The sequence below is a fragment of the Eutrigla gurnardus genome (assembly GCF_963514095.1).
Source record: "Eutrigla gurnardus genome assembly, chromosome: 8".
Lineage (NCBI taxonomy): Eukaryota > Metazoa > Chordata > Actinopteri > Perciformes > Triglidae > Eutrigla > Eutrigla gurnardus.
Genome location: NC_139922.1, coordinates 2,394,818 through 2,407,492, shown reverse-complemented (window position 1 = coordinate 2,407,492; position 12,675 = coordinate 2,394,818). Strand labels below are relative to the sequence as shown.

The 12,675-nt window shown below is 46.8% G+C and overlaps 1 protein-coding gene across 4 annotated transcripts in view; it reads left to right on the top strand.

Moving 5' to 3' along the window:
* prkcz (protein kinase C, zeta) overlaps nt 1-12,189 on the top strand; it is a 163,739-nt gene extending 151,550 nt beyond the window's left edge. For 3 of the 4 annotated variants that reach the window (XM_084015394.1, XM_084015392.1, XM_084015393.1), the window contains exons 14-15: nt 5,785-5,900; nt 9,097-10,356. In XM_084015394.1, the coding sequence (XP_083871520.1) occupies nt 5,785-5,900; nt 9,097-9,181 (201 nt within the window). In that variant the 3' untranslated portion in view covers nt 9,182-10,356. Of the gene's footprint in view, nt 1-5,784; nt 5,901-9,096 lie in introns of all 4 variants that reach the window. The other variant, XM_084015391.1, reaches the window with a different exon arrangement.
* Nucleotides 12,190-12,675: the final 486 nt, after the last annotated feature.

Genomic DNA, 12,675 nt, shown 5'->3' with positions numbered 1-12,675 from the left:
GTGGCTCTGCTGTGTACTTTGTGTTGTAAGTGTGGCTCTACTGGAATAAATAGTGAGGATCACTGATTTAGTATATTATGGTCCATTCAGAGTCCAACAGACCAGAAAGCAGGGGATGCTTTAGGGGAGGGGCTACCTGCTGATTGATGGGTCAAGGAGGAAGTCAGCCGACTTGGTAGAAAGAGTGTCTGTGACGAGGTGAATCATGGATGTGTAAAGAGAACAAAACCGTGTTGACAGGATGCTTCCACCTGCAAACATGGCCAGTTATTATTCGCTGTCATGTGCATTTTTAAGGTATAGGTGTTTCATCTGTAAAAACAAATTCATAAAAGTGCCAGAAAACTCATATTTCTCTTAATCTGATGGGATTAATGCCACTAAACAACCCAAAAGTATCACCCTGATTAGGTGCCATCTATCCAAACACAGGACTTTCAGCCAGGAGACTGCTGTTCACTTCCTGCATGAAAACAAACGTTAGTCTAGTTATTTCTATGCACGTTACGTAACAAACGTAAGGACATTGTCGTTGCAGTCTGGCAGCATTAAGCATTAGAAACATTCATAATGATATGTAGCCTTCTGGTATTAAAATTATTTGACTGAAGATTGAATATTAGCTATCAGACAGCACCTGGATCAGCCTTCCAAAAACATATTGATTGCTATCTATTTTCAGATTCCCATAAACGTGCTTGAAACTGTTTTGTTTTTTTAATTTAAATGTGCATATTCTTACATTTAGGAAACAACCAAAAGCACAGCGCAGACCTTTGTACCTCTGACTTCTTTGTGTTCTCAAAAAATGTGAACAGGATGAGGGATGTGAAACCATGGAAACCAGCCGGACAGAAACTCTGCCGGCTGAATCACACACTGTGTTAATGGCTCGGTGATGGGGTGCCAGCTTCCTTTCCTCTTATTTTTCAGACATTCATTTCATGTCAATTGGATAATAATAATCGTCATTGAGTCAGATGAAGCGTTTGACATCCAGCATTGTGTTTTCATGGCAGATCCTGTTCAGTAAAGTCAGTTTGACTTGTATTGCACATAATCACACAGTGTCATCAGCGCTAATGCAAAAACCAACAAAGTGTTGGAGCGGTCATCCCCTCCTCGTCTCGTGTCTGTAATGGGACACTATGACATCCTCTCCGTACGTGACCCAAACAGCTGTTGGTGTGGAGGCAGGAACACAAACTCCGCACTTTCAACCAGAACTTTTGTCAGAGCACCAGTTGTCGGCTGTAGCTGCTTTAGCCTGGTTAGCTGGTTAACCTGTTTAACTGGTTTGCCTGGTAAGATGCTGCTGGTGCACTAGCAGGAGCAGTTATTAATATATAATTATTAATATCAATACAATTATTGATATGCATAGGATTATTGATATAATTCATATAAACGGGACACAACCCTGAAACCAGGGGAGGATAACCAAACCTGTACTCAGTCTCAATATAAAGGGGTTTGTACTCAAATGCCAATAATTAATAACTATTAGCATATGAGGAATTGTAAATTGTTTGTAGAGAAAAGGTTGATATCATTCATTCTTATGCAACATTAATAAACACAGCAGTATGTTCAGAAAGGGGCTGCACGGTGGTGTAGTGGGTTGCATTGTCGCCTCACAGCGAGGGTTTGATTGTTGGGTTGGCTTCCTTCTGTGTGGAGTTTGCATGTTCTCCTTGTGTCAGCATCGTGGACCTGTCTGTCTCTACATGTCAGCCCTGTGATAGACTGGTTTCCTGTCTGTCTCTACATGTCAGCCCTGTGATAGACTGGTTACCTGTCTGTCTCTACATGTCAGCCCTGTGATAGACTGGTTACCTGCCTGTCTCTACATGTCAGCCCTGTGATAGACTGGTTACCTGTCTGTCTCTACATGTCAGCCCTGTGATAGACTGGTTACCTGCCTGTCTCTACATGTCAGCCCTGTGATAGACTGGTTACCTGTCTGTCACAAAAAAAAATAAACAAATAAACATACACTAAGTGGCCTATCTAACTAAATACTGTACGTGTGTATGTGTGTGTGTGTGTTACAAGATGGCGGCTGTGGGTGTCGACCAGTCAGCCATGTGGAGTGGGGGTGTTCTTTCTGGGAGGCCATGTGGCCCTGCTTGGAGAACAGGTTTCTATACATGTATATAGTTATTGTAATATATGTAGAGCCGTTAGGAAAGTTGGATTAGTGAGCACACAAACTGTCTGTTCTAGATCACTAACAGCTGAACTAAAGTTACACACTTAACTCAACAATACATCAAACAGAAAATCACTTGGAAACATTAATGTCATCACATTCCGTTTTTGTCCTAAGCTATGCCCAGATTGTTACCAGTGCTTGAAGAAAGGTTGCTGTTTTCAGGTTCCTGTGAAGGAAAGTTGCTGTCCTTGGAGTTGTGGATGGAGGAATTTCTAGTGAGCTCTGCGTCTCGACTAGAGGTGATCTTGTGGGCCCTAGTTTTGTAGACCAGGCACAGTCAGCGCGCAGCGCACCTGTGACACGCCGGCGGGGTGTGTCCGCCTGGACTTTGCAAGTTTTATAATGCCGATATTATATCACTATAGAAATTGTAGGCACATTTTAGGCATGTCTATCACAAAACAGGGTCAGGGCGCACAGCAGTAGACATAATAGTGGCGAGAACCCGGTGCCTGCACAAGCCGGCCGGGCCATTCATCATCATCATCACCGTCTTCATTATCTGCGCTCCACAGCTGCACCGGATTCCCCGTCCAACATCAGAACGGCGGGACACCGGGACCTCGCGTGCCGCTCAGACCAGCTGCAGCCCCAACTCTGGTTCCAGCTCGCGGCAAAGTTTCCACGGACACGGACACGGACAACAGGCTTTTTTTAAAGATTTTTTCAGGCATAGACGCATTTTATTAGCAGTGGATAGGTATGAAAAACAGGAGAGAGAGAGAGGGAGATGTTTTGGTCCGAGAGGTCCAAGTTTCAGCTGTGTTAATTCAGTCAGGCTGAGTTTCCGTTACGCGTGCCATCCGCCTTTGATCTGACGTCAGATGTGACGGGACAATCTATATAGATATAAATTCACGTGTTGATTCAATTAGTTGCATTAAATAGTGTTTGTTGTGATTATTTATTGCATTTGAATGTGCCTGGAACTGTGGAAACCTGCCTGTGAGGTCTTGGTGACGTGTGCGCACTGCGCGCCGGTCAGCCAAACTGCCACTCCGCCAGCTGTAATTCGCCTTACGCCAAGAGTAGACCAGGTTGGAGCTGGCAGGCTTTCGCCACAGTCTCGGCGAGGCTTTTTGCCAAGAAACTTCCGCTGCACCAAGCTTAATCTGTGACGCCTCCCCCTGCTGCGCCGCCACACCCATCTTGGTGCAGGCGATCCACCAAACTGCCCGTGCGCAAGGCTTCACTGGTCGAAACTTGCATTACGCCGGCTCCGCCACCCTGCGGCACCCTGCGCTGCGCCACGAAACTAGGGCCCTGTGTTTTGAAAGGGGGAGACCAGGTGAGCTGGGTCTCTTTAGCCGTTTCTTGTAGGGCTTGGTGCGGAGACCTGTGAGCTCAGGACGACTTCTCAGTCAGAGGTACACTCCCAGTTGGTCAGCTCAGTAGGAAGCAGGTACTGCAGTTGACCAATCACAATTGAATCTGGAGTTCATAGGTACGTGTCACTGATACCCCTTTTCCACCAACGCGAACCTAGTTCAGGAACCGGGCCGGTGCCCGTGCTGGTTCGCAGTTGGTTCAACTTGTGAACCATTTGAGAACCTGTTTGCGTTTCCACCGGCTAGAGAGCCCAGAGAGCCACGTCATTACGTCACTGTATACGTCTGAGGTTTCCCCGCAGCGCTCATTTTAAGCATAGCAGACATGTCTCTTCAGAAAAAGTGTTTATTTTGGCAAATAATACAATAACAATAAAATACACAAAATACTAAAATCACAAAATGTTTTAAAGTGTAGAACAGTGTGTGATCAATAGATCGGAGTGTTTGATGTTTAGTCATCTGCAGGTTGGACCTCCGTTCAATATCGTCGATGTCCGACAGCTCTACAAACACAAACGAGAGAACAGCGGTTTAATCACAAACGTGTCCACGACGCTGCGAACACAGATGTTAAGTCACGTTGGTAGTTGGTAACGTTTAGTGAGCCAACGGCAGTCAGAAAGTGGCATGCTAACGTTGTTGTTAGCAATATCACGCTAGCTGGCTAGCTAGCCGGTCAGCTTACATTACCCGAGGAAGCAAAGCCACTAGTTGCTGCTGTTACACACGTAATCACTAGCTTGGTAAACTAAACAGAAATGTGTCGTTGGTTTGCAACGAGGTGAAACATTTTAAAAGTGAAACTTACCGGGAACAGTAACGTTAGTAAAACTCTGCAGCGGCGTATTTTCCCCCGTTGCCTCGAGCGTTAACCCCGCCCCCAGCCCCTAACGTAAGCAAGACCTTCTCCGGGGCCGGTTCCAGCCCAGCAAGGAGTTGGGGCCGCTCGGGAACCAGTTTTCCTGGCCGAGAGCCGGCTCTTTGTCTGTGGAAACAGGAAGAACTGGTTCGCGATTGGGCACCGGCTCCGAACCGGCCCTCAAAATGCCTCGGTGGAAAAGGGGTAAGAGAGTGACATGGCCTGTGGGCAGATGGGGGAGGGGAACCCCATGGCTAACTGGATGGCTGGTTAGCCTGGTTAACCGGTTAGCTGGTTAATGCAGCTCAGTGGATCTGTTAAACTATATGTGACACTGTACTGAACGGTGTATTTGTGTCCCGGTTCACCTCCAGAAATAAAGCTTCTGGCAGCAGGGTGGTGAATGTGGCATTGGTCTGAATAAACAACAATGTGTGTGTTTATGGTGATGATGTGTGTGTTCATGGTGATGATGTGTGTACTTCACCCACTAAAAACCAACCTGAACATAGCACCCAGACTTGGGCCCAACAGGAACCTGCTGGAAGGACAACATGACACAGATACTTGGTATGCAGTTTGGAAGATTACTTCCCTTTTTATCCTTTTTCAAAACACAAGAGCTGTGGAATAAATGGTGATCCCCTGCTCATTCTGGGTTGATAGCACGCCGGCTAGCTAGCTAGCTCACTATCTATTACAGTAACTAAGCATCCGTTTACAAAAAAGGAGCATATGGTCACCTACAGGTGCATTCAGACAGGCAGCAGGTCCTACCTGTCCTACCTGTGATCCAGCTAATGCCGTCTCATCATGCAGCTGAATAGAGCTGGTTGACTTCTCACCTCATGAGTATGGCAGGTTTTCTGACTTGCACTGCTAGAAAGGGAAGATGTAACATTAACTTCATTGGTTTTGGTCATTTTTAATTGAATTTGTGGACAATAAGAAAACAAGATTAGATACTTCTGTCATATTGAAAATGAATAATGTACGATATATAATAATAATAAAATAATAATAATAAGAGGCAGACACTGCATTCCAAGGTCAATGAGTTTTGTTTTTTTGCTTTCAGTAATTCCTCACATAATACTGAAATAACCAAATAAGACACAATGGAGGATTTTAAAGCAGCAACGGTTATGACCTTTAGTTTGATAAGGCAGAGTTATTTACTTCCTGCAGTGCTTTCAAATGCCAGCGAACAGTTCTCAAAGCTTCGTTTCTATTTTGATCAAAGCAGCAGAAAAATCATTGGCCTGCAACTCCAGGAAGTTTTCATTTAGAGCATGTGATGTTTTCTACATGGTGTCCGACTCCATTATGGAGTAAGAACTGTTGTTCTAACACATTCTTGTGTTTTTATGTTTCCTCAGCTGGAGAAGAAAGAGATGACGCCGCCCTTCAAACCTCAAATCACTGATGACTACGGTCTCGAAAACTTCGACACACAGTTCACTAATGAGCCAGTGCAGCTAACACCAGACGACGCGTGAGTACAGCCTCACACTCCAGAGTTGAGGGACGGAGACAGAGCGCCGCCGCCTCCCGCAAGCTCTCGAAAATCTTTTAAACTGACCGTTGTCGATCTAAAATAAAGACTGCATAGCTTATTTCTCGCATAAAATGTTTTCAGAAACACATTTCGGTGAACTATTGTCGTAAAATAAGAGAACGCTTCCAAACGAGCCACCATGTTGGTCGGTTTGAAATCCGGGAGCAGACAGGACAGCTGTGAAAGCGATCGTCCAATCAGGTGCAGCCATGAAGTGTGCGTGTGATTGTATGAAGGAGAGCGCCTGTCAATCATCCTCCTAGTGGCAGCCCACCAAGCGTGCAATACTGGCAAGCGGCAAATGTTGTTTACCGTAATATGGCAGCTGCGGAGCACCTAGTATTTTATAGGTTCAAATAGACACAAAATCTCGTTTTTATTCATTCTACTGGTAGTCCGTGTTGCTCAAATAGAAATAGGGGCCTGTCTCTAATTCTGGCCTCCTTCCAATAAAGGCCTAGGCCATGATACGCTTGAGTAAATCAAGCCTTGGGCCTATATTATTTACAGTAACATAATTTTCCATTATTGGTTTATCCAGGGGCTGCACGGTGGTGTAGTGGGTAGCACTCTCGCCTCACAGCAAGAGGGTCCTGGGTTTGATTCCCGGGTAGGGTAGGCCCGGGTTCGGCCCGGGTTCCTTCTGTGTGGAGTTTGCATGTTCTCCCCGTGTTAGCGTGGGTTCTCTCCGGGTTCTCCGGCTTCCTCCCACAGTCCAAAGACATGCATGGGGATAGGTTAATTGATGACTCTAAATTGCCCGTAGGTGTGAATGTGAGCGTGAATGGTTGTTTGTCTCTACATGTCGGCCCTGCGATAGACTGGCGTCCTGTCCAGGTGAACCCTGCCTTCGCCCAATGATAGCTGGGATCGGCTCCAGCCCCCCCCCCCGTGACTCTAAATACAGGATAAGCGGTAGAAAATGGATGGATGGATGGATGGATGGTTTATCCAGCAGCGGTTCAGAGTGGTTGCACTCGAGGACGCCTTGGTGGAACTTTGGAACAGCAATAAGTGAATCAGTGGTGACGCCGCGGGGTGTGGAGCAACAAGAGCCCCCGTGTTAATTGGAGCCTTATTAAATGCCCATCATGCACTGCACCCATGACAGATGTTATTGGGTAGCTAGCGTGGCACGGTTTGAACATGGTGTACACCTCTGCTGCTCACACCCAACTTCAAACCAGCCTCGGAGCTCATTAAGGGTCGGAGACGTCTCCGAGGCTCATCCAGCTCGTTTGAGACAGTCTGTGACAGAGTTTTAGGGAGGCAACTGTGGGGGGGGAGGGACCTGGCATCAAACACCATGGCACATCAAAAGAAGACTCATGCCTCGTCTCTTTGTCTCGCACTTTATCTCCACAGCCCTCCCCCCTCCCTCCTCTTCAGTCTCCCCTCTCTCCCACTCGTGATGGGCTTGGCATGAGAAGAAAGAGAAGTGAGAACCGTGTAGAGAGAGAGGAGGGTAATTCCTCCATGTTAGAGAGTTACATTGCAACATTTAAAGCCAGATTTGCTGGGGTCCCTTGCCACCATGGGGGGGGGGGGGGGGGTAGTTATTCTTTGCCAGCTCCCTGTCTTAAAAAATGGCAGCTTCAGCCCAGAAAAGCATTCAACAAAACAAATTACGCTACACAAATACATAGATTTGTTTAGGCAACAAAACCACTTGGTTCGTTTTCAACGTCAGAGTTTGGATTAAAATGACAACAAAATGAAACGAACACATCAAAACGACTTGGTTCTAACCTCCGGTTCTGAAAAGTAAAACTGCACTTTCTCTGCTGGCCATCAGGGGGCGACTCTTCTCTGATGATCTGAACTAATAAGTCTGTTTACATGATCAGCTGAGCTGCAGTCATTCCAGCCGAGTCAGTCACACTAGAAGTACTAACAGGGCCTGGTTCTAGTCCTCTAGCCCCCCCTCCTCTCCCCTGTCCTCCCTCCTCTCGTCCCTCCTCCCTCCTGTCCTCCCTCCTCTCCCCTGTCCTCTCTCCTGTCCTCCTCTCCCCTCTCCTGTCCTCCTCTCCCCTCTCCTCTCCTCTGTTCACCCTCCTCTCCCCTGTCCTCCCTCCTCTCCCCTCTCCTCTCCTCCCTCTCTCTGATTCTGGGAACAAGGCAACATTTAGGTTCGTTGAACACATGTTTGTGTTGGTCTCCTCCCAAACCCTCTCCTCTGCTTTGTGTGTCCCTCTTGGTGGTTTTTCTTTGTGCCTCTTCTCAGAAACTCCAAAATAGAAAAGGACCATTTTCTAAATCTGATGTTTGTATCACTGGTTGACCTCCTCCTACGGCAAGGAGCTCGCCGATCACACGGAGGAGAACCATGGCTTCATCAGAGTTCTGCTCTGCCTACTTAAAGAAAGACACTGTTGCATTTCATTGACTCGTCCCTGTGCTCCATGCGGGTGGGACCTGCTACCTGCTCCACACCGGCACTGACCCCCACTGAAGAGTTTATTTTTACCGAGCAGCGACTCTGCGCTCCGTTTACCTGTGATTAGGCCTTTTTGTTAATGGAAGCAGCGCTCTGAGGGAACAGCCATCAGTGTGAGTTCATCCCTGATGAGTCTGCACCATGTTCTCTCTGTCTCACTTGACATTGTGTACTGACAGATGCCATTTTACAGGCTTTTAAGGATTTATTCTGAGCGGTGCTAATGAAGAAACATTTACCCATCAGGTGGTTTCCAGCAGGAGCAGGAACCCACCAAATTTTTGGTCCCAGCCACCGTTAAAGAAAGGCGTCCAGCTTTCAGACTGTCGAAGCAGGCGTCGTCATGGTGATGTCACCAGTTGATTTGTGGACTACGGTTTTTCCGTTGCCATCTTGGATTTTTACCACCAATCATCATAACGGCATCTAGCCATCTACGTTTTACATAAACACTACTCCAACCAAATTATCTGATGCAGAGCTTCTCATCATGGACCACCTTCTCTCTGATGATGATGCAGACCTGACGTGGTCCAGCCCCGGGTCTTGGGTCTCTGTTGTCTTTGCAGTAAAAACACAAAGTAGTTCCACCTTTCCAAACTCACTATACTTTAGAGATCACGTGGGTCTAGGTACCAGTCCGAGTCTGTGTGCAGGTCTACTGATCTCTAACTCTCTCTCTCTCTCTCTCCTCAGGGACGTCATCAAGAGAATAGACCAGTCAGAGTTTGAGGGATTTGAATACATCAACCCCCTGCTATCCACAGAAGAGTCTGTATGAAGGGGAGAGCAGCTTCCTCCTTCGCCCACCTACGGTCTGTCCACGCTGCTGCCTCGCAATTCTGAGAGGTGATGATAAGGGGGAGGAAGAGTGGAGGACCACAGGGAGGACAGACTGGCTCTCTGGAACTTGTTAACGAGGCAGAGTGGCTTGGAGGAACGTTTCCGTCCTGGACCGTTCAGCTGGTTTTGTTGGGAAACCAAACTCTTCTTTTCTTGGGATCTCCGAGGCAAACCAGGATCTGGACTTCTAGAACATTCCCTGACATGTTGTTGTCTTCCCCGTTTTCTTTCTCTCCATCAGCTTCATCCCATTCTCCTCTGAACGTCCGTCATCACAGCCAGCTTCGTGGTTTCATTCTGTGCCTCCATCACGATCACATCTCCACCGTCTCACATCCCTGGATCAATATGACAGTTCTGCTGAGGAACTTGAGATTTTATGTGCACTTTGTTGATTTGTTTTCTATCTTGGGGGGGGGGGGGCACAAAACAAGAATGTACAAAGACAATGACAAAGGAAAAGAATAAGTAATTATTGTGTATAATAATGTAGGCGACGATGATTTTTTTCGATGCAAGTGGCACCTTTTCATCGTAACGACAAAGGTTTCTTTTTGTCATCTTGTAGGATTTTCACAGTGGTTAATGCTTACCAGGTGATACCTTTCATTTTAAGAAGTGCCTCAAAGATCGTCGGGCCTCAGTCCTGAATCCAGACTGGATCAATCAATCAATGAAAGCATCGGTGTAGAAAGACGCCAACATCAGATGTGACTCCAGTGTGAAGCTTGACTTGTATAAAGTGATGACATCAGGAGGCGGGGCTTGTTGCTCCGGCGTGTTTCAGGCTCAGGTTCTCCTCCACAAGCTGTGTGACGTCTGCAGCTGCTCCAAGACCCCATGAGACCACCTGGTGCTGGCGTCGGTGGACCCGGGTCCAGGGGGACGACGCACAGCGGTACAACATCCAATGAAATTACTTCATATTTTAATATATTTCTAAAGGGAATCCGAGAAGGTGTTTCATCACACCGCTGAGCCGACACAGAGAGACTAGCTGAGTCCCAGTTCAGAGTCCAGCCTCCGTGGGCTCAAAATACGCAGCCCACGAAGACCATGTAGACCACGCAGACCATGTAGACCACGCAGACCATATGACCGTGTAGACCACAGAGACCATGTAGACCAAACAGACCATGTAGACCAAGCAGACCATGTAGACCATGCAGACCATGTAGACCACGCAGACCATGTAGAACATAAAGACCATGTAGACCACACAGACCATGTAGACCACAAAGACCATGCAGACCACACAGACCATGTAGAACATAAAGACCATGTCGACCACGCAGACCATGTAGACCACAAATACCATGTAGACCACGCAGACCATGAGGACTATGTAGACTACACAGACCATGTTGACCAAGAAGACCTTGTAGACCACGAAGACCATGCAGACCACAAAGAGCACGTAGACTATGTTGTCCGATAGACGTGTACAGGTGACTGACACCTCTCCAGGTCTACTTGGTCCAGGTTTGAGCTGCTAAACGGGCTGCAACATGTAAACGTGTATAGGCATCACCGTCAACCTTGACTCCCTTTGACTTGATCTGGTCTCATTAAGTCCCTATGTCACGATGATGACATCACATCCTGTTAGTTGTCCGATACGATGACATCACAGTCCTCAATACTGGACCGATTTCAAATATGTTAGTCTCCATTAGTCACTTAGACACAAACACATGTGAAAACAGGGTCCAGTTTAAAAATGACCCTCTACTTTCACACCTGTCCAAGTCTACGTGGCCCTAAATCCACAAACTCTGACCATGTGGACCGGAGACAGCTGGCGGAGTACGAGCAGGAGTAACGGCCATGAAATATATCCATGACGATGTTGGCATCAAATGATCAGATTCTTCTTCTTTAAAATAATTTGGTGACATGAATCAGGAGACTTTTCCAAGCGACATGTTTGAACCACGGGCTGCACGGTGGTGTAGTGGGTAGCACTCTCGCCTCACAGCAAGAGGGTCCTGGGTTCGATTCCCGGGTCGGCCCGGGTTCCTTCTGTGTGGAGTTTGCATGTTCTCCCCGTGTAAGCGTGGGTTCTCTCCGGGTTCTCCGGCTTCCTCCCACAGTCCAAAGACATGCAGGATGGGGATAGGTTCATTGGTGACTCTAAATTGCCCATAGGTGTGAATGTGAGTGTGAATGGTTGTTTGTCTCTACATGTCGGCCCTGCGATAGACTGGCGTCCTGTCCAGGGTGTACCCTGCCTTCGCCCAACGACAGCTGGGATTGGCTCCAGCCCCCCCGCGACCCTAAATACAGGATAAGCGGTAGACAATGGATGGATGGATGTTTGAACCACATGTAGGAGCCGTGGCCTCTGAAGAAAGGGGCGTGGCCCAGAAGATAGGAGGCGTGGCCTCCACATTCCACGCCCTGTGTCACTCTCTCTGTGACTTCGGAGCAGAAGAAGTCTCTCTTTTGGCATAGATTGAGCTGATGAAATGTGACTCCAGCTAATTTGAAAACCCCATAATGGGATTAATTAGCTGATCCTGAGTCAGTTAGCTGGAAGGTCTTTACAGGCAGATAGAGAGAGGAGAGATAATGAAACAGTGCACGCTCACCGATTAGTCCACCACAATGACACACACACTTCAAGCAGCTGCGCCCGGCACCCCCCCCCCCCCCCCCCCCCCCCCATCTCTTTTGCTGCATTTCATTAACGCCATGTTTTCTTGATCTATTTGCACATTTGATTGGCATCATTTGTTTGCTTTCTGGAGGGAACAACGATGAACTGGGAGTCCTTCAAACCACTTTACAGACCCCCCAAACACCTGAGGACAGAGGGTCTTTATCTGAAATCAATGAACTCCCTCTCTGATTTTTGTTCTAAAATAATTCGGGGTGGATTTGCTTAATTTTTGCTTCACTGCATCTTTGTAAATATGTGTAATTATTAAAAATGATACTGGTTTTCCGTGAAATTCATCCTTCCTTTATGTAAAATCTCTACAAATGCTACAGTTTTGTGGTGTGTGTGTGTGTGTGTGTGTGTGTGTGTGTGTGTGTGTGTGTGAGTGATCCTCCGATCACCTCTTCCTCTGTTCCTACTGGGAGAAAGATGTTCATCATCATCTAACACCATTTTCATTTTTATTGTTTAATAATTGTAAGACACAAGAGGACGGCCAGCACAGTGAAAATAACAGATGTCACAATTATACAGCCAAAAAAATAAGATATAATAATCACTCTTAAAATATTCTATATAGTCACTTAACTGCTTGTCACAGTATAAACACATCATATTTGTACTGCACATTGTGAGTGTAAAAAAAGTAAAAAATAATCATAAATCATACCATAATATAGTAATGAATTAAATGGAAAATATGGTATGAAAATGGGTCATCAAGAAAAGTAGAAAATTTCCATGGGGGCTACTTCTGGAGTGTGTAAACA